This window comes from Lutjanus erythropterus, chromosome 1 (genome assembly GCF_056507025.1).
Source record: "Lutjanus erythropterus isolate fLutEry1 chromosome 1, fLutEry1.hap2, whole genome shotgun sequence".
Classification (NCBI taxonomy): Eukaryota; Metazoa; Chordata; class Actinopteri; order Lutjaniformes; family Lutjanidae; genus Lutjanus; species Lutjanus erythropterus.
The window spans coordinates 22,385,242-22,407,337 of record NC_139317.1 but is presented as its reverse complement, the minus strand read 5'-3'; the positions used below and the strand labels follow the sequence as shown (position 1 = coordinate 22,407,337).

Sequence of the window (22,096 nt, the reverse complement as noted above, 5' to 3'; positions counted from 1 at the left end):
TCTAAACTGCACAGAAATTAAAGCTCCTGTAACATTTTGGATCCAATCTCTTTTGAGTGACTTTCAGGTAGCTTTCTACACAGCCACGTTCAGTGGAATTCATATATTCTTAAAATGTTAAACTGTGTCAAACAGTTTGTGTTCACTGCAAATAATAGCTTGGGTGTGTGATTGTCTTTGGCGTCACTGTATCATATACTGTATGAAGAGGAAGAACGGCCGTCCTCAACAGGGAAGTTGGACGTCTGCACAAGCAGCTTATTAAGAGTCATATTAATGTTTATTGTTAGGTGGCATAAACCTGAAAACATATTTTTCTGTTTTCCTTTTATGTGTGTTTGTTGGGGCCCTTTTGAAAACAAGATGATACATCTTAAGGTGTTTAGTCCGTGATGGTAAAATTTCTATGTATAATTTCACTTAATAAATAGTGAGCTGATGGGATAAGCCAAATATACTGCATGTTGGACTGCTTGGACTTGTTTCACAGCTCCTATCACACACACACAAAAAAAATCATTTGTTCAAACTCTCTATGCTCTAACAGAAGTTTCTGTTTCTGTGCTCAAATATTGTAATGCAGGCTTGTGTTGATTGACTTTTCATTGTGCTACAGGAGAAACGTATGAACAAGGCCACTGAGGTCATGATGCAATATGTAGAAAATCTGAAGAGGACATATGAGAAGGACCATGCAGAGCTGATGGAGTTTAAGAAGCTGGCCAACCAGAACTCAAATCGCTGTTATGGAGGCTCTGTAGACACTGGAGGTAAGACTACAACTGGAGACCACGTTCAGGTCAAACACAGGAAAACAAACTCAGCCAGCCTGACATGGTATTTTTCTTCTACGAAGGCTTTCATGCTTGTAAATGGAAAATGTTTTTAAACTTTATCCAGGGGTTTGATAAAGCATGTGTCTTTTTTTAGCATCACTGCTGCTTTGCTCTGTAAGAATAAACTTTCCACTGTTACTAGAGTATCCTAATGCTGTGTTAGTGAGCCGTTTCACTGCAGCCTTGGAAACGGTACCAGCAGTTTTGGTCATCATTGATGGTTTCTGTGCTTACAGTGTCCTGTACAGTTATTCTGTATTCAGTGTTTCTTTGTCCATCTTTACAAAGATGATGGAGTTCCACGACCATCAAGATCGATGTCCCTCACCCTTGGAAAGGTGAGCACACAAGTGTTTCTGAGTGACATTTTAGTCCTTAATTTAGTCATTTAATCAACATTTCAATCAACCAAAAATTTAAAAAACACTTTTGATAATTTGTTAATCGTGTATTTGTTTCATATGGTTGTGAACTGAATGTCTTTGGATTTTGGACAGTTAGTCAAACAAAAAAAGGGCTCTGAAGATTAATGTGTGTTTATGTTTATCTTGTAAAATGACTGAAAGTCTACAGTCTTGCCAACAGATCTGTGATCTTGTACTAAAAACTAACATCCACCTTTTAACATGTTTACAATGACAACTCTCTCATCTCCAGGCTCTACCCAGGCGTAGGGTGAGCGTGGCGGTGGTGCCTAAGTTTAACCTCCTGAACATCCCGGGTCAGACTCCAGCCACAGCTGGCCCAGGACCCACCACAGGACCCACCACAGGACCCAACACAGGCCCCAACACAGGACCCACCACTGGTGCTCTTCCTGTCCTGGTAGGTCTTTGCGTCCTGTCAGGAAATGATGGGGAATGACGCATCGAGCATTTAATGATATGACACCCATTCTCTCAGAGTCACTACTGAATCAAAGTTATCAGTCAGAAACATATTTAAGACTCTTGCTGTGTTTTTAGGACATATTGTTCTTAAAATTTTCAGGTAAGTTTCAGGTGTTTCTTTTTGTAAAGCCCCTGTGGTCATATTTCTGCAATTTACAGGTTATAAGTAAAAAAAAAAAAAGTTTGAAATCATATCGACACTGATTAAGTACTGTACTCAAGTACAAATTTGTTTAGTTTACTTTAGTGGAGCATTGCTATGATACTATACATACAGAACTGCTTTCAGAGAGAAATGCTATACTTGTCATTCCACTACATTTATCTGAAAGTTGCTATTTACTTTATAGTTTAAGACATTACATTTAAAGAGGTACTGCACACTTTAACATGTTTTTGAGCTGTGAACTAAATTATATTACTGTAATGTGAAGACATTTCTCTACAAATTTATAAAAATCTGCATTTCATGGGTTGAAAATGGCTCAAAACATCACCAACTATTATAAATCATCACGTACCCTGCAAGACCAATGCTAACATAGACCTGACCATTTGAAATTTACATTAAAGAAGTGGTTTCACAGCCCCTGCTTTTGAGTGGAAGTCTCTGAAACTATGCTCACTTTCACATATTATATGCTGATTGAGATTCATCACACTCACATGAGTTTGGGCTGTGTTTTGCTATCCCTCTACTTACTGATTTTAAATTTTGCCACTTTTAAGGGCTGTAGAAGCAACACAAGACTATATTCTTTTCCCTGATGACGATCCATGATAAACAGCAGCAGGGCTATGGCTATGTACTGACACTCCTCTGCGTTAGCATGCCTGGTTACAACACAGGTACAACACACTTCTTCAAAAAGGGGCACCAATGTACTCCAAGTTCAGGGGTCTGCAACTTTTACTATCAAAAGAGACAATTTTGGGTAAAAAACAAAAACAAACAAACAAATAAAAAAACACGTGCACCACCACCCCACCCCTGTTCTCAACCCCTTGCCCTGTTTTTAGCATTCTGTTATGAAATGCAATACAAAAGAATCAGTGTCAAGTTGGGGTCTCATGTCACGTTTCAGATGTCTTTGAGTGAGCTGATCCAATTCTGTACTTTTACCTGAGTAAGATTTCAAATGCAGGACATGTAACTTATAATCAAGAATTATTACATTGTGGTGTTGGTATTTTTATTCAAGTTAAAGATGTGAATACTTCTATCACACCTATTGTGTATTGTTGTTAGAAGGCAATAATATTCTTCAACTATATTCAACAATCTCCTCTTTAGAGTGAAGCAAATGATGCGAAAGGCAGCACTCCCACAGAGGCAGCACAACCAGCAGCAGAATGGTATGTTTTGTGTTCTCGTGGTGTTTTACTTACACACACACACACACACACACACACACACACACACACACACACACACACTGACACACTGCATGTACAGAATGTACACATACCATTGCTTGATTCCCAAGGTCAGCACACAGTCCTTGAAACAATGGGCCTAGACAAGCCTGAACTTGTAATCATTCTTATCAAAAGCATTTTGTGCTGCAGTGGGACCTTTGGCTTGTTTGTGTGACCTTCAGGATGTTTCTTGTAGCACAAAAAAAAGGCCCAGTGAGGTGAAAATAACCCTGAAAGCATAGAAAATAATCAAACCCTGCTGCAGTTGATGGATATGCTGTCCTGGATCGTAATCTAAACATTTGCAAGAGTTTGACAAAGTCCAGGCACCCGGCTTCCATCATATCCTGGTTATAAAGTGAGCCGGAGTAGAGCTCTCAAGTGTCTGAGCGAGATGTTCTGTGAGGAGACGAGAATAGCAATAACAAATGTGCAAAGTGCCAGCTCCATTTTTTCTGCTCGGACTCGCCGTGCCTGTGATGGTGTCTGTAATGCACACCGCCACTCGGCCAGCGCTGCGGCCTGTCCATTATAAGACAAGGCCACGGTGTTGTGATGTGGTGGCTGATTGTTCTTTCCCATCTGAAACAATGCAGTGGAAAGAGTGTGTCGGAGCAGGAAAGTGAGCCAGCCAAGCCTGCCGTCAACTTAGAGGAGATCAGAGCTGAGATCAGAGCCGAGCTCAAAGCAAAGATCGAGGAGGAGGCATATAATAAAGGGTGAGGCCTTCTCTCCTGCTCCTTAACTACACACAAACACACAATGTGTGATGAACAATGTTGTTGCTCCTCATAAATCACCACATTTATGGGACCCATTGGTCCTATTGTTGTTGTACAGGTGAATTTTCTCTTTATGTAATTTTAAGTGCAGAGACATTTACAGTTGTAATAATAAATTCTACATTCTCAATATTTCAGGCATTTTATTACTGCATATCCTTAAATCTTGCTACTAAATTTGAACATTTCAAATGCAGCTACCAAGAGGGACTGAAGCAAAGTAAAGTGCTGCAGGAGGAGAAGCGTGAAGAGGAAAGCGCTGCAGAGAAATTGCTGGAATTGAAAAATAAGGATGAAGAGAGTGGAAAGAAGATAAAGACAAGCAGGTAACCTGTGGAAATAAACAGCATGTTTTCTATGACGGTAAAAGGCCAAATAACCTGTTTTCAAGTTTATTTCAAAATTCAGTAATATATAACTAATAATCTATCCCAGTGGTTCCCACACTGTCATTGTATTTATATGAATCTGTTGACAGCGCTCAAAATATCAGCTCTTTACTGTATGAGGTCATTATCTTCACAGGAGGATGGAGGAGGTCCTGGTTCTTCTTGGTCGAGTTTCTCCCAAGATTTCCGTGAGTCGGCGGGTTCTCTTGATGGCCCTGACGCTGTTTGTGGTGATGTGTCTGGTTATCAGTATTTTTACGTTCTTCAGTGGCCACTACAACAGACGTGAGGACACATAAGCCGAGGAGGACTGTGACCGCAAGGCGAGATGAAGATCTTTGGACTGACTGTAGCAGCACAACCAAAGAACCCCAGGAGAGAACAACAGAGACAGCAGTCGTCCTCCGTCTCTGTCAGTTTACCATATCACCACACTCGGACTCACTTGAATCCACGACCCTGACTCTCCAGGGACAAAGACGTTTTGGGAGGCTTTATGGATAACATTAAGTTATAATTTTGTTTGAACTGAAAAATTGACATATTGTTTGCTGCAGCGAGAAAAAAGATCATTTATGTTTAGGGACCAATTATATAGTGTGATGAACTATCTATATCTATTTAAATTAGATGCATATGTAATGATTTGTTCTGGTTTGGATACATTTTGATGAAGAATATGGCACTTTTCCATTAAATGCCGCAATAGAAAAAGTGTATATTTATCTACACTCTAATGTTAAAGTATAATCTCTCAGGTCCAGTAGATAATAAAGCCTTTGAGAGATTTTTTGAAGTCATATTTAAAGATAGAGAAAACAAAGGAATGTTTTTATTTTTTGTTTTATTTCTATAATGTGTATTTAAAGACTTTCAAATATAAGCACATTCCAAAGTAGTTCCTTAAGTGCAATATTTTGCAGTTGACGGTTCTGTTTGTGCCATTTTGGATTGTGTCTTCAGAGCACTGAGAGGTTTTCTTCTTGTATGAGAGCACTGTTTAGATGGTATGAGGCTTATTTTTATCTTCTTTGCACATGTGTGCCTACCTGTGTTGTTTGTTCTCTGTGGATTTTATGCTGTGCCACTTCACCTTTAAATAAAGGTGCCTGAAAACAGATTGCAGTCATTCTCGTTGAGCAATACTGTAGAAGGTCCCAGGAGATTAGTGATATAATGCCTCTTCTGTCATGCAATACAGGGGATTTACTTACTGCAGTAGCTTTTTTTGGTCACTCAGGGACAATAGAAACAAATTGTGTCACCTTTTAAACCTGCATCGAGGGAATTTTACATATAAATTAATGTCCATTCAAGGCCTTGACAAATGTGACCACACAATGGTCATTAAACCTATCACTGCAGCTAAGTCTTTATTACGTAGTACACCAAAGTTTTCAAATCTGGTGTCTGTACTGACATACTCCTTTCTTTATACTTTAAATTTTGTTAGAAAATCTGTTTCATGTTGATAACAAGACTCTTGCCAGGCACTGACACTGGGAACTTGTTTGCAAACTGCTGCCTAAAAACACTTCCAGCTTTTACAGAGCAACATTCATTTGGAGTTGTGTTTCTGTTAATCCATCAACTGGTTTTTGGTCTCTACCAGCTCCACTGGGAAACATGTGACTCTAGTTGTTAATATGTTCACCAGCTCGTTGCTAACTGTGTCTGTCTGGTGGTCATGTCTAGATGGTAACCCCAGATATTCTTCATATGTTTAAGTGGCTCACATATGGAAGAAATTTGCCGCACTGCTGTTTGTATTCCGTGTGTAACATTAAGTCAATGTTGACTTATTATTTAACCCAAACCATGATCTTTTCTTAAATCCAACAAAGTAGTTTTAGTAGTAGTTTTGTTGCCTCAGCCTAATCCACTGGTTCTCTAACTGTGGTGTGGGCTCCACTGGTGGGACACAGAGCCACCGCAGGTAGGTAGAGTCAAACTACGTTGAATGAATATGATTTACACCGGGAAAATAAATAATCAAGAGTTTACTGCTGCCATTGTGCTGACTATTATTTCACTAAAATTCAATTTGGATACTTTTGTATGAGTTGTCCTATCACTGTGATTGACTGATCAAAAAAAAAAAAAGAAAAAACACAAAAAAAGTACCACAAATCTAACCAGTGAGTGAGTGTGACTGAAATATGACAATAATTATAATAATAAGATTAATAATAATAATAATGATAATAATAATAATAAGAAGAAGAAAATAGTAATAAGCCAACTAAGTCAGCAGCAGACGGCCACTGTACAGCACCCAGGGACCAACTTTAGCTGGTCAGCTGATGGTGGGGAAACCCGAGCATCCATTAGACACACACATAGAAAGGCCTCTGATTCGAACCCAGGAACTTCTTGCTGTAAGGGGAAAGTGCTAACCACAGCACCGCCATGATGCCCCAGGATGCACACAGGATGGAAATCCTGGTCACTGGGGTGAAAGTCGTACATCTGACCCATTCATCCACCACGTCTTCCTTCCTACGCAGACTTTGTGGCTCTTTATACTACGTCACTGACTTAATAAAGCCTGTGTTGGATCAAGTCTATATGTACAAGAGTTCTTGATGATGACACAACACAAGAGCTAAACAATTTCACATTTTCATTTGGTACTTTTTTTAAATTATCATAGCCCTTTTAAAGGAATAGTTTGACATTTTGTGAAGGACACTTCTTTCTTTCTTTCTTTGAGTTAGATGAGAAGATTGAAAGTATTTGTATACTAGTAAGCACATTCAGCCAGTTAGCGTAGCTTTGCACAAAGACTGAAAGCAGGGGGAGACAGTTGATTAGCTCTGTCAAATGGAGCACCTCCACAGCTCTCTTATTAACATGTTGTGTTTTGTTCCCATAATGTAAAGATGAAAAGTTGGGTTCTTGTAGTCATGTGAGCTTACAAGTGTCACAATCACATTTTCTTTCAACTTCATGCTTGTCTTCAATTTCCCACACATCAAAATTCCATCAATTTCTCATAGGACTAGCTCAATTAACACAGGAAACCATTTAGTGTAATGTATTGTAAGTTAAATGTAATTTAACTAGAATATGACCCCGTTGACACACAAATCTCCGGCCTTAAGAGAACTGTAATACCTGTCATTTCCCGTAGCTCCAGATTGTCATTTGTTGTGCCCACACACCTCACTGGCACCTCACATCTGACAAAAACACTGCTGCGTGTTCGTCAGCACACTTTGCGTCATTTCCTGCCGTCAGGGCTTGTGCAGAAATGTTTTTGTGGAAGTGGGATGTAGTCGTGTGCCAAGGGCTCATCAGAGGATACCAGAGATCATAAGCGCATTCATGATTGAGTAACGCCCCATGAGAGGAAATCATTTGGACAAAGTGCCCAGAGTCAGATGTCATTAACAGTGCAAATCACTCTTTGAGGACACTGACATGCATAACATCAGTGTTAGACGTGATTTTTATGAGTATTATGACTTATCTGTATTTCACATAAATCTCAAAAATGTAATATTTAAGTACTTAATTGGAAAACAAACTAATTATTCCTGGAACACAAATTAAGTTCATTTTGTCTCCTGCTGACCCATTAGTTTTATCTCTTTCTCCCATGGGTCCTGCTCCTAGAACATATGATAGATCTTGATGTGACCCGTGAGCAGTACTTCCCTCTTCCTTTTCCTTTACTTTCTGGCAGTGGCAGCATCCACACACCCCGGTGAACAGAATCACCTCTATTTAACCCTGTCATCTGGCTCATAGGCAGACACATAAAGCGAGCAACACTTTGTCTCATCCCCGGCATTCATCCGTCTCTACTCTGGCCAGTCATGATGAATACGATCTGGCTTTGCATCACAGCGGTGATGTCAATTACTGCAGTCATCTGTGATCAAAAAATTGACACAAGCCACATCAGAGGTAAGTACTACAAGGTGTTTTTATTTGTGTTCATATGTAAAATATTCTATATTGTTTCTGTAGATAAATGTAGAATGATTTTTAAATTTAAAGTATTGTAAAACTAAATCTGAGAATATTTTCTGTTTACAGTTTTTCCAGCAGCAAACAAAACTATTGCTGGAGTATTTCAGGTAAGCTCTTTAAACTCCCTCAGCCAGCCAGTGTATGCCTTCAATGCCTCTGAAGCTCGGAGGCTATGCTTGTCCCTTGGAGTGAACATTGCCTCAAAAGCACAAGTGAAAGAAGCTCTGACTAGAGGTTTCGAAACATGCAGGTAAGACCAGAGAAGAAATGCACAAGGTCACCTCAATCATCATCGCCTGATGTTACAGTTGTATGTCATGTTTTGTCTTGTTCAGGTTTGGATGGATTGATGAACATTTTGCAGTCATTCCCCGCAGAAACGCCCTCCATAACTGTGGCCAAAACCAGACAGGCTTGGTGCCATGGCGAGCCTCTGTGACACAAAAGTTTGATGTGTTTTGCTTTAATGAATCAGGTATGACATTTTTATATGTACTTTTTCTACACATTAAGAGGCAACAGTTAGTTGAAGATACAATGCACGCTATCTGTGATTTATTCAAATGTATTTGTGTTTTGTTCTTTAAACAAAACAGTCTGACTGAAAATTGTAAGATAAGATTTAAATCATAACATTAACAATTTATTTCATTTACATGTGGACTGAATTTGGATGCATATGTAAATTTAATTTATTCTACATGATTAAAATTATGACAAAATGTTGGACTGAAATTTTGGAGAAAGTGTGTTCATTATGTGTTTACCACTATTGCCAGCAACCCATACAGAAATGCCCTTTTAATGGGACAGAGTATATATTTTTCCTCTTACCTGTAATGCTATTTATCCATCTAGATTGTTATCATGTGAGTTGCCTTGTTTGGGATATATTGTCTATAGAGATATCTGCCCTCTTATGAATATAATGGGGCAAAATGACACTCAGATTGTGTTACTCAAAACACCAAAAAAAAAAAAAACACAACTGAAAAACTCAACAGCAATGTCTCCTTCTAGAAATCATGACCTGGTTACTCAAGATAGTCTACAGACCTTGTTGTGAGCAGTTTCATGTAGGAACTACTTTCTTTCTGTAGTAGAATCTGCCAGTGAAAAGAAAGTGGTTCCTACATGAAACTACTCACAACAAGGTCTGTGAATTAGTTTCAGTAACCAGATCATGATTTCTGGAAAAAGACATTGCTGTTGAGCCACTTCCATCACTGTTTGTACTTTAAGGTATCTGCCTGTGTAATGTTCACTTTCATCTGTATAGGAATCATGTGAAGTTACCACTGATGAAAACCCAACATTTCCTGATTTAGCTGCTTCATAACAAAAACTTTTGAATAACAAAAATAACAGTTTTGATTTGAAGATTTTATAGGAAATGAAGTGTTTGTTTGTTATTTTACATCTGCTTGACTCAAGCTAAGCTTGTCTTCAGTTAAAAAACACCTTCAAGCAGGAAGCCTTGTTATAATGGAGTTGCACATCTGGATACCTGGGCTGTTGTGCTGAGTAAAACCCAGTCAAACCAGGCCAATAAAACGTGTATGGAAAAGGGGTATTAGTCCCATTACATTGAAGAGAAGGCAGACATCTATATGACCGATATAACTCAGCAACTTCCACAAAAACTATTTAGATGGATTAATATCCCACAGGAAGGAGGGAAAACGTATTTCTGATGTTGAGGTGAAGTGTCACTTTAAAAGGTTTCTTTAAACTAGGACTGGACTGTATGGACAAAATCAAATATCACAATATTTTTGACCAAATACCTCGATATTGATGTTTATCAATATTACTACATTATTGTAAGGAAGACTATTTGTGCTTTAACAAAATATTAACACAAGCATATTTTTCTATAAATAATCAAAAAATAATGTGAACAATATAAACATACATTCATTAAATGGTATGCACCTTAAATAAACTAATTTATCTAATCTCATGTGGCCTTACTGTTCTTAAACAGATGCAGCAACACAATTGAAGGATACAACAAATGATAGCCCTTTGAACAGCAGGGAAACTCAGTCTCCCACAAGGGCAGCGGACTCCACCCAGAACACACACTCTACATATTCCTCCTCCTTTTTTCTTTCTTCCTCCACAACTCCTCAAACCATAGACAGCGAGGCAGAACCAGCCCGGTTTGTTGGCCGAACACAAGGCTCTGCAGGAGGTAGGAGAATTTCATACTGTACAGAAAATACAGTGCAACAAGTAAAACACACAAGTAACAGTTACGAAATATTAAGTGCTTCAATGTGATTTTTGTTTTGTTTGACGTCTTTTACGTTTCATGTTTTATTGTTCCAGCAAAGGCTGTACTCATCACCTCAACTTGTGCCCTCCTCCTAATTGCAATAATCATCATTGTATACATAAAACTGTGAGTTGTTTTCCATGTGAAAATACGCCACATTAAACAATGTCTTACTTTTTCTTATTGTTATTCTTACTGTATAGAGTATGACTTGTTTCTTTCTCTCTGTTAAAAGGAGTAGGAATCGTGCTCGCAGCACTGACATGAAGCAGCAGCCAGAGTTCATCCAGACAGAAGAGTGGACGTGTGTGAAGAGTATAAAGGAAACCCAGACTGCTCCTCAGGAAGATGAGAGGATAGAAGTTGACAGTAATGAAAGTTAAACATCTTCTCATCTCATCTTTTGATGATATATCTTTTAGAAGGACTCCAGCGGACAATTAATGAGTAATACTATTTTTAGAGACTTTTTAATGTCCTTTGTTTTGTATGACAGTAATGTAACAGAATGCCTGTGAAGTGCACTTATATTTGTAGATGTTTTATGTACTTTTAAGAATTTTCAGTCTGAGGTTTTAATTGTGCTGTTTAGCCACTAGATGGCAATGTTTGCAATACAATCACTGTATAGAATGAAGACTTTTTATTCTTTTAACATACTGTTTGCTGCTCCAGATAATGAACATACATATAAATGCAACAATTTCAAGCACTTTTTAAAAGGGATATGTCATTATGAACTCTCCCAAATCTTTTAGTATATGGACATTTTTCCAAAAACTCACTGAAACCTATTTAAAACAAGTTATTTAAGGGAGAGACAGAGGGAATGTCCCAGACATAATTTATCTCTTACCAGAGTGCTCTGAACAAACATTGTGTTAAGTTCTCTCAACCATTAGTGTTCCTGTCTGACGTACAGTGCATACAGTAACTGAAAAACTTCAAGTTTATGACACACCCCCATCACAAAATGGAGTGTAAGGTACAGTTGTTTATACATAGTGGGTTTGAGTTATGACAAGTGTGCGGATCTACTTCACACATGTCCGGACCTCCACAGCTTTTGTCTAAACCTTTGAGAGCCAAAGTGCCAACAGTCATCCAAAACATGTGTCTTCACTTTACCAAACTCCTTTGCTATCAACTTGTGACCAGCTAAGCATTGCTTTCTGTATTTTTCAGTGAATCATCACAAAATAAAGGTAAATGGTGATTACTAAGAGTTCAACATGCTTGGATTCTGTCTAATGTGAGGCCCATTTTATTCACTCATAGCTTCAGACTTCACTGCATCAACTATGAAGCTCAGTTCATTGCACAGTGTCTCGTGTCTGTAGGCCATGCGGATCTGGGCGACATTGGTCCGACGGATATCGTTCCCCTCAGGTCCATCTTTCAGGTAGTTCACTCCTAAGAAGTGCTTCTTATCCTGCAAACAAACAGTAGAATACATTGTCAAGATCAGTGTTGATTAAATGTAATGGAGACTTGGTCGTGTCTGGCATGATAAAGGAGGAGTGAAGATATCACTGTACCTGGTGAGACAGTCCACTTTGTAGCACACTGTTCCTGGCTATCTCACACACATCACAGGTGCTGAGCTTCCACAGCTGAGCTGCTATGGCGTACTCTTCCATCAGTGGTTCCTACAATCAGGACACACAAATAATGGATAATACAGGCAAAACTAGAAATCCACCCAATGCTCGCTGCAATAGTGTGTTTAGTATGAGCTGATGTACTGAATGAAGCCTAGAAGCACAATATTTTCTGTCTTCTCTGTTAACCTTGGTGTAGTGGAACTGCATGGGGTCATCTGTGGACAGGGACACACACAGGCCTTTGTGCAGGAACTCCCGGAGAGGATTTTTGGAGTATTCCAGGAACAGACTGTTGTTGCTGAGTGGAGACATGGCGATTGGCACTTGGGCCAGGTAGTACAGGTACTGCAGCACAGGGCTCTGGGGAAACATGAAGTTTAAAAAATAAATACTGCTCTGGCAATACATAGGGTACACATATTGTACACAGAGGTAGGAAAGAAGCTTTGCCACTGTGTGATGTACATATGAATCATCTTAAACAAACCCTTTCAGCTGTTTACATGGTATATTTATGCTAGTTGTATCTTTCTGGAATGTAGTAATGAGCTCTCTTTATTCTGCTGCTCTTACTGGCTCCACAAAGTACTGAACTGTTAAATCTAAAACTTTACATTTTGTTCCAGGTTCTCCTACTGGATCTAATATTAGAATTTGTAGATCTTTATCCACATTGTCCAGATGTACAGTGAGATATAGCTGGATTACTACAATTGTAATGAGTAAAATACACATATGAAAACCTAAAGAAGCAACAAGAAAATTGCTTCCTCGTGAAACAAGATGACTAAAATCCTGTGCAACTGTACAGTTTAAGATCACTGTCAGTGAGTCCTAAATGTTTTTCTTTCTTTCTGTTTTTGGAACACATTGTCCGTCCACAAGAAATTCAGAACTTCCTCTTTCCTCTCCCTCACTTACAGTTCTCATATTTTCAGATGTGATGAACTGAAGCACTCATAGTGAGAAATCTGCAGAAGAGTTTGGATACACAAGCTAGAAAAAACTTGCTCTCAAGCCAGCAAAGACTTCAAAACAGTCAGAAGGAAAAAGGTTGATTATGTTGCCTTTTGGTTTAAAGATGAGCATCACTGAAACAAATACTCCTCTGTGTTCTCATATTGTGGTCACTGTTTGTCTATATGTAGACAATATGTGTCTACTGCAATGCATTTTAAACAGGGACAAAAACTATAGAGGGTAGTCATGATATTGTGCTTTGGCTGAGAGTGTGCATGACATGTTATCTCCTCCCTGCTCTGGGAAGTGAAGGACTACTCTTTGATCCTCCATTCCTTAATCACTGTAATAGTAAGCCTGTCAACAAATCCGACGTACCTTCTTCAAGTTGAGTCCATGTGAGATGTTGTCCGTTGTGAGGAAGGCAGAGACCAAATGGGTGATTGATCCAGCTTCTCCACAATGGGGACGGAACTGGAAGGTGCTCAGTCCAAGCTCTCTACAGAGGACAAAAAAGGACGAAAACCACTCAATCAATATGCAAGAAAATAATGGAGCAGTTTCTAATTCTTTCTTGTAATCATCATACTGACAGTATTTATAGATATTAGCTGTACCATATATTGAGTTGCTCTCATCAGCTGTTCAGTAGTTCAGTTCTTGTAAGGTTGTTACTCTTCTATAATTAATTAATCACTGCTTACCTGAGAGCTCTACAAAGTTAACTGGGCCTACAGACCTACGGTCAATCTCACAAGTATTCACTCTAATTTAATGAAGAAGGAAGAATGCATTCACTCTTACTTTCTGAGGTTGTTGAGGACCATGATGTTTGCATACATGTGGAAGATGTAGTAGCTGTAGGGTGGGTTGTCGTCTGCAGTCCACTGTTCTGGTTTGGGGCTCCTGAAGGAGAACATGTGATCGCTGTGTTTGGACTCATCGTCCACACTGTCAAAGCCTGACACCTGCACATATACGAAGAAGAGATTTATTATTATTAATTTATGGCCTTAAATTATTTAATATCACCCTCAAATTACTAAATTAATATTAGTTATAAATGAGAAACCTGAAGGAATTAATTACTACAGAAATATAACATCTTACATATTTAAGAAAAACATGAAGTTCTTTGTGCTTCTGTGGATTGACAGTGGCCTCAAACAGAGGAAGGAATATGTTCTCCAGCATCTTGGCAAAATTAGGTACCAGCTTCTTTGACTTGAATATGTCACTGAAACAGAGAAAAACATTGTGTGTGAAACTTCAAGACTTCGTATATTTGTACATTTTATGTAAACGTAATATTTTTAAAGTTGGAACTTGAATGTGTCTGTAGCACTCACTATATTCTTGGCACTTGAATGATCCACCTCATGTTTGGAGAGTGGACTTTGTGGTGAATGAACCACTTGGACAGACTGTCCCACTCCTCAGGAGAGCGTCCGTAGATGGAAAGACGTGGCTCCGCATGTTGGTACTTGCTCTCCTCCAGGTCGTGGGCCACCTCCTATTGAAGGTGAGAAGTAGAGTGTGTTTAACTGTCTGTGTTTAAGAGTGTGTTTAAAATATATGATCGTGTGGAACGATACCTTTATGATCCGGGCAAAATATTCTCCACCAATGAGGTTGTCTGTTTTCAGGAAGATTTCTCGAAGTTCACTGGCTCCCACTGGGTTATACTTCGAATTAAACTTGTCAAACCGGTGGAAGGTGTGTCTCCCCTGTAAAGTTTACACATTACAAAACATAAAAATGTGCTGCAGGGACATTAAGAGACAACTTAAGGGCAGGAAGAGTAAAGGAATTATATGTTGCGGACCAATGTTTGGCATGAAATTCCAATCCATTTTTGTCTTGAAGGGTTATTTTGTCCCCCATTTTAACATACTTAAAAATTAACACAGAATAACACAACAAGCCTCGTGCTAAAACATGGTGGCATTTTCTACTTTTCTTACAGCGTGTACGTCCAAAGAGTCCACGGTAAGGTCATAGGGGTCCATATTGAGGTTGTGGAAAACCTGCTGGAGAGTCATCTTCTGTCCGTCCTTTTCCAGCACCACACGATCAGCGTCAGCCTTGTACGTTTTCTGTATGAAGGTCAGCAGGTGTTTCTGAGACATGCAGGCAGCTGCATGAATGTGTGTGTCCACCTGAGAGAAAGAAACAATGTTGAATGTACTAGACACACATGGGTTTTCTTTTCTTTTTTTATTATTTTTTTATGATAAATATAGCAATAATTTAAAAATATAGTTAAAATTAAGGAAGAAATGACAGCATGTACTAAGATATTTTACAGAGACAATCCTTGGCATATTATATTTGATTATACACCCTTTATAACACCTGTAGAGATATTTCTAACCTTTCTAACATTGTAGAAATCTCTGTGAGGCACACTCTTCAGTTCCTTTAGCTCAGCCATCTCATTGAGCATCTCATGGAGGTAAAACTTTGAACTCAAGAAGTTTAGTCGTCTATGACAGTAGGTCTTCCTGAAAATTAGGCCTCATTTTAGTATGTGTCATGAAGTACTGCATGGGTGGCAACAACCGGTGTAGCATGTTTTTGTTCAGGCAACTTACGTTGGTCCATCTGCAATCATTGCCAGTACATGACTGAGGTCAATAGCAAAGGTTTCTAGGTCTGGGTAAGGAAGGTCATGGGGCTTGTTTTGTTTCAGAGCCTCAGCGTTGTCGTACACATTAACTATTCCGTCCTTCATATTCAGCAAATAGTTCAGGTTCTCAGGGATCTTCTCCATGCTGTAAGGATCCTCCCCATCAGATGGATGCGGGCATATATCTGGAAGGCCACAACATTATTCTGTTACTGTCATATATATATCAGAACCAAACATCATAAGCAGTCACCCCCCTCCCCTTTCTTTTTTCTCTTTCCTGTCTGTATTTTTTCATTTCTTTTGTCCTGTCTGTACTAAAACTATACAAAAGTGGCAGGGGGAATAAATAGAGTTATAAATAAGTCATGACATAAGTGGCAAATCTGAGAACTTGTGATGTGACAACCCACAATACAGTAATAAAAAAGAATAAAACATCAGTGAGAGGAAACTTTCAAATACCATGATGTATATACACTACAGACCTGGCAGAACCTCATCTTCTTCATTCCATCTCATGTTGTCAGCACTACGGAGGAACTGGGCCGTGGTTCTGCAGAATCTGTGATAGGCTAGCTTTGAGTATTTTTCACGAATGAGTAGAGCCTTATACAGACTTTTGGCAGCCTGTTCATAGTCCTCCACTGTGATCTGAACGGGGAATGGACATGACATGTGTTATCTAAGGCATCATAACTGTACAAATATGCCATGTTTTTCAGCCTTCTCTGAACAATAATTAGATGGGAACACTCATTAAAGATACTATATGTAAAGCTGTGAAAGCCTTAATTTCTCTGACTGTGCTGCACACTTGTTAATAATGCTCCTGTTTATAGCACTTACTCCAGCACAGTAATCACCACTTATAGTGACCCTCTGGTAATCAGGGCAGTTTTCTGGTACTGATGAGCAGGTGGAGCTGGGGGACAGGAATGGCGTAACGGCCACTGATCGTGTCCAGTCAGTATTCGCCGGGATCTGCAGGGACATTGACTGGGAACGAATCATCTTCAAGCTTTTCTTCCTACAACGTATACAATATAATTGATAAAAGGAAACATCATTTTCCCCCTCAAGTCAAAATGGTGGAATGGACAGTGGTGGAATGAAACTTGAGTCTCATTTTCTCATGCCACTTTATATTTCTACTCCACTACATCTCAGGGGAACATTGGGAAAATGTATGTATTACTTCACTGCATTTATCTGACAGCTACAGTTACTAGATTTTTGACAATATCCTGATTTGATACCAGACCAATTGCAGCACCTACCTCTTGGTACTTTCCTCTGACTGTTGCTCTGCCAGCTCTTTGAGCAGTTCATGGTCTTTGGCCTGCTGCAGGCCAATTGGGCAGTCCTCAGGCACAGTGAACATTGATAAGGCATCTTTGTGGTCTTCTTCCTTTAGCGCTGATGCGTATACTTTCTCTGCCAGCAGCTGTGTCTCCTCCTCTGCCTCACTCAGAGTTACCTTCGGGAACTGACGAGGCATATCTGCAAGATGGTAGAAACTACAGTTCAAGAACTGGTGACAGTGACATATAACAATAGGACACAAAGAGGACCTGCCCTCCTTATCAGAATAATACTTGCCCTGACCAGTTTGTGCTGTTTTGTAAACAAACACATCTACCTGTGTAAGGTTACAGGTGCAAGTACCTACTGCACAGTGTCACCACCTGAAGAGCTCAGTATGAATTGTTCAACCTGACCCTTTGATAATTTAAGTATGAAAAATAGTCTAACATTGTGATTTTATTTAAATAACATTTGAAGAATGCAATTATCTATGAGTACAAAGGTGTTTTGTATTTTCCTGTACTATTATAGGCTACATAAGGTTTTTTCCAATGGTGAAAACTAATAAAGTGGAGAAAAAAAAGAATAAAAAATAAAAGAGAATAAAATAGCTGCATTGTTTTACACTGTTAAACGCATTACTTTACAGGTTGAATTGAATAGACCTGATGTAAAGCAACAAGTCACTACTATTTTGAAAGGTGCTAAAACAATGTTTATTATTGTAACAAATGTCTGCAATGGGATACTGTAATGGAAATACTATCTAGCCCTGTGGAATAGTCATGGGATTATCAGCATACTTAAATTGAAACTATTTTGAATTATGTACCAGTACAATGATGCCTGAAAATGACCTCTGCCAGATAGTACCTTTAAATTCTCCAGATTTATGACACCTTTGTAGGAATCCTCCAGAGCTATTCTTGACATAGTGCACTTTATAGTCACTTTCACCCCTTAATAAAATCAATGGCAGTTATTATGTTTTATCCCTTATCAACAGTATAGTTTATTTTTACTACAATTTCTAATCCTGGAAACACTCCACACTTTCAACAGTCCTTCACGAATGCTTACTGACACACACAGTAATGCAGCTATGTCAAACAGAGAACTGTTTAGTTCTGCAAGATAACCTGGGTGAACTGACAGTGTCTTAAGTGATACAGGATATAGTTGTGGTTGTTGGAGTGCTGAAGCAACAACAGAGAAAGGCCATGCTTACATGGTGTCATAGAAGCCAATTTTCCGCTCTGCCAGGGTGCTTCCAGGAAGCTTATCATTCCGGACACACAACACTATCCTGACAACAGCTGTGTGCATCACCACCACTGTGGAACTTTATGGCACCACATGCACACGATGAAAAGGGAAAGGGCCCATAAAGCTGTGTTGACCTGGAGATTATGGTTTTATGAATTATTAACCATGTTCTCATACAACCTGAAATATTATCTGTGAAACAACTACCTTTATTTCTTTTTATCCATTTTTATGCAAACAGTCAGCTGCACGCACACACCAGCACACACAAACACTTGTGTTACTATATGCAGAGAGATCCATCATTGACATGATGCATTCCCTTGCCCCATACCCTACAATCACAACAAGGTCCCTTACCCTCACTACAACCTAAACCTAATTCTAACGCAAACCCTACACTGAAGTCTTGACCTTCAAACAGCCCTTTAAGCTTATTTAAGCTTAATCGTAAAGCATTTTGGTGCCACAAAGCTGGTTGGACCCCACAACTATAGGGCTCTGGGATTTTTGACCCAACACATAATTTAAACATGCCCACAACACACACACACACACACACACACACACACACACACACACACACACACACACACAAATGATAATGATTAAGGCTTCATTCCATTTAGTGTGGCAGAGCCTTTCCAGTAAGCTAACTTGCACAACAGTAGCACTGAAACAATGGCTACTTTTGGCTTTGACAAAAAGTATATGAAAATAAACAAGTTGTTCTTTAACATTTAATTTTTTATCTATCATTTTTTAGGTCTAAAGTGACTCTGACATGCTTCAACTGTAAAAAACAAAAAAAGAAAACCTGAAACATATAAGCTGAATAATTAAAAAAAAAAAAAAAGTTGAGTGTGAAGGTTGCAGACCCCTGAGAGTGAGACGACTGGACAGGAACTAGCTAATCAAATCAAAATATTTTTATAATCTCCTTGGAAAAACACACAACAACAAAAACATTATCCATAAACAATGATACTAATTCTTTTTTACAAATCTAACTGAAATCTCCATTAAAAAAAATAATAATAATAATTAATAAAAAAAAAAAAAAATCCACACACAAAAATGCTTTTGCGGAGGCATAAATGAACCGGAACTTTATGCTAGCACCTGCCCACAAAAGAATCAGTCCGCGGTTAACGTGAGCTAGTTAGGTTTACTAGTTTTAAACCGACATACTAGCTGTAGGAAGGTGCAATATATACGACATTGATATTAACCTATTAAAAAATGACAACTATTTTGGCATAAGCTAACGTACTAACCTCGAGTCGTGTACTTAATGCGTTTCATGTCCTGCATACCTGCTCCCGCGCTGGTAAGTTAAATTCAGTAGCTTTGGTAGCAGTTTTAGCTTACAATAGGTATGTATTGAAACTGTTTTTTTTTTAAAGTCAAGACTGACTAGAAAATGAACTAAAGTGTTGATTAATGTCTTAGCCGAAGTGTTGGAAATGTCTGCTTTCCTTTACGTTAATGTCTTTGACCGTTACCATGACAGCCTGGGTCAAGAACCAGTAACGGCTGAAAGAAACAACACATACTGCTAAAGTCAGAGTGAAAGATGACAGGCCTTTCGGGGGAAAACAAAACACATAAACGAACAGAAAAAGCTAAAATATTGTCTTAGTGTATGGTACTTTACATGTTATTCGGCAGTTTATTTTTTATTTTTTGTCTTTGTTCAGTTATTATTCAGTTATTATTAGTCAGAGAGACCCATCACTCAGGGGTAACTCATCTCCCCCACACATGCTGTCTAATTTTGCTGCTGACCAAACTCACCAAACCTCAGACTCCTTTCTGGTGACCCTGTGCCTTTAATTATAGCAGATGTGCAGCAATGCAGAGAATAGTGTATATTGTAAGTATTTTGCCTATTATATTAAATGTATATGCCTCTCATCAGTTCTGTGCTTACCTTCAGTGACGCTCAGAGCCATATCTGGAGGTGTTGTCATCTCAAGTTGGTTGCAGTGAAGCACTATGCAGATTCAAATTTTGTCTGCATCTATCTGGGTCAGACTCAAGTCAATCTATGAGTCTAAGGTGGCATACAACTACAGTTTTGTTTTCCTGACTGCCCATCTCTCTCTATTTTAAGGAGCCAGTGGCATCATGTTGACAGAGCAACTAATCCTGAGAATATGTCAAAACTGGCTGTCAACAAAGAGAGGGCCTCACTCAGATTAGACAGAGCCTGTGGTCCACTGCTCTATTTTTCTCTCTCTCACTTTCTGTCTCTCTCAGACACACATGCACACACAAACATACAAGCACCCTGCTGCTTACTTACTTGCACTTACAGTGTGCACACGTAGATACCTCTTTTGTGGTTAAGAGGCAACGCAACCTGCCTGGTAATCATCACAGTTGTCCTTTTCAGTCAGGAAGTCACAAACTGTGCTGTTCTGCTCTGTTTTGTTAATTACCCCCAGGCAGGCAGGCAGTCTGAGAGCAATCCAAGTCAACAATCCTGTTTATCACTGTTCCCTCTTTAGTCACACTGTTTTTATCTGGGATCTGACCTTGGTGTAGTCCCTGTACTTCTGAAAATACTGTGGTGTCCTAGCAAAAGTCACTCTAAAAACAAATAATTGCCCTCAGAAGGCATAAGGCTACATTACACTCTCACATTACCACTTAGATTTATGTGATATCAAAGACAACTGACTCCATCTCCCATTTGTGAACTGTAGATGATGCAGAGCTGCATAATGCGTTATATTGATACGTCTATACTCTGTCCGTGCCCAGCTATTTATAACCAGTTGACCAAAATGATCCTTAATGTCGATGGTGAGAACACCCCTCTAGCAGTCAGTGTGGTAAAATAATCTTCATACTGTATGGTTCTGGTACCGTTTAGCCAATTGTTTGACCATTACAGCCACCATAGCCTGGATCTGGACTAGGGCTGAAACGATTCCTCAAGTAATTTGACACTGACATTTAAGTTTTGATGTAATTTATTGTCACACGGCTGCAGTGCTTCTTCTCTCTGTGTCACGCATACAGTACGCACACACAGCGAGGCCAGTGTGTTTCTCTTACCCTGTCTGTGTCTGATCTGTTGACTTTCTTCATTAGCAGGATGTTTTATAAAGTCAACCCAAAATCCAACTCGCGTATTGGGTTTTTTCCACATATAAATTCACCGGGATTCGTTAATGCAGACATTTCTACCTTTACTTTTACCTTTGTACTTAAGTAAAAAGTAAAGTAAAAACAGTGAAAATAAAAGTACAGTAAAAGTAAAGTTACTTTACGTAGTACTTTTATGTTAGGAATTTATAGTTATTCATTTAAGAGGCCTGTCTTATTTTCTCTTTTGTATATTACCATTGCTCTTAATAAAAGCAAAAGTAATATAATAGAAAAAATTGCAGAAGGTGCAATATTTCTTTCTGATTACTCGATTAATTGCCAGAATAATCGATAGATTCCTCGATTACAATAAGAATTGATAGCTGCAGCTCTAATCTGGATAAGCAGTGGAAAATGGATGGACAAAATCACAAGCTATGAGAATTTTTTTAACACAGAATAGGCTGAACAATTCTGAAAAATGATCTAATTACGATTATTTTGACTGATATTGCAATTGTGATTTTCATTGTGATGATAATTTTTGCATCATTATTCTTATTTCGATAAAAAAAAAGATGTTAAAATGACTATGGTGTGATTTTTTTGCATGAATCTGTACCAAATGAAGAATCTGATGTGTAGGATAGGACAT

General features: G+C 38.8%; 4 protein-coding genes across 4 annotated transcripts in view; 3 read left to right on the top strand and 1 right to left on the bottom strand.

Moving 5' to 3' along the window:
• The window catches only part of irag1 (inositol 1,4,5-triphosphate receptor associated 1), a 41,492-nt gene extending 36,056 nt beyond the window's left edge, over positions 1 to 5,436 (top strand). Inside the window, exons 32-38 of the mRNA XM_084716984.1 lie at positions 617 to 770; positions 1,125 to 1,174; positions 1,494 to 1,661; positions 3,021 to 3,082; positions 3,742 to 3,864; positions 4,125 to 4,253; positions 4,453 to 5,436. Coding sequence (XP_084573110.1) covers positions 617 to 770; positions 1,125 to 1,174; positions 1,494 to 1,661; positions 3,021 to 3,082; positions 3,742 to 3,864; positions 4,125 to 4,253; positions 4,453 to 4,615 — 849 coding nt within the window. The 3' untranslated portion in view covers positions 4,616 to 5,436. The remainder of the gene's footprint in view (positions 1 to 616; positions 771 to 1,124; positions 1,175 to 1,493; positions 1,662 to 3,020; positions 3,083 to 3,741; positions 3,865 to 4,124; positions 4,254 to 4,452) is intronic.
• Positions 5,437 to 8,062: 2,626 nt separating this feature from the next.
• Positions 8,063 to 11,800, top strand: lyve1a (lymphatic vessel endothelial hyaluronic receptor 1a). The gene is made up of 6 exons (XM_084716951.1): positions 8,063 to 8,228; positions 8,361 to 8,544; positions 8,630 to 8,769; positions 10,282 to 10,491; positions 10,629 to 10,701; positions 10,811 to 11,800. Exons 1-6 carry the CDS (start codon positions 8,138 to 8,140, stop codon positions 10,956 to 10,958), a joined length of 846 nt encoding a protein of 281 aa, XP_084573077.1. The 5' UTR covers positions 8,063 to 8,137; the 3' UTR covers positions 10,959 to 11,800.
• On the bottom strand, positions 11,204 to 17,283 carry ampd3a (adenosine monophosphate deaminase 3a). Its single transcript, XM_084716939.1, has 14 exons — positions 17,049 to 17,283; positions 16,618 to 16,798; positions 16,257 to 16,422; positions 15,734 to 15,953; positions 15,514 to 15,643; positions 15,104 to 15,298; positions 14,735 to 14,866; positions 14,489 to 14,652; positions 14,250 to 14,376; positions 13,944 to 14,107; positions 13,518 to 13,638; positions 12,366 to 12,539; positions 12,114 to 12,224; positions 11,204 to 12,007 (listed from the first exon to the last, which is right to left on the bottom strand). The coding sequence occupies exons 1-14, from the start codon at positions 17,267 to 17,269 to the stop codon at positions 11,840 to 11,842; spliced, it is 2,274 nt and encodes a 757-aa protein (XP_084573065.1). The 5' UTR covers positions 17,270 to 17,283; the 3' UTR covers positions 11,204 to 11,839.
• Positions 17,284 to 20,320: 3,037 nt separating this feature from the next.
• The window catches only part of sbf2 (SET binding factor 2), a 142,020-nt gene continuing 140,244 nt past the window's right edge, over positions 20,321 to 22,096 (top strand). The window contains exon 1 of the mRNA XM_084716965.1: positions 20,321 to 20,542. Coding sequence (XP_084573091.1) covers positions 20,473 to 20,542 — 70 coding nt within the window. The 5' untranslated portion in view covers positions 20,321 to 20,472. The remainder of the gene's footprint in view (positions 20,543 to 22,096) is intronic.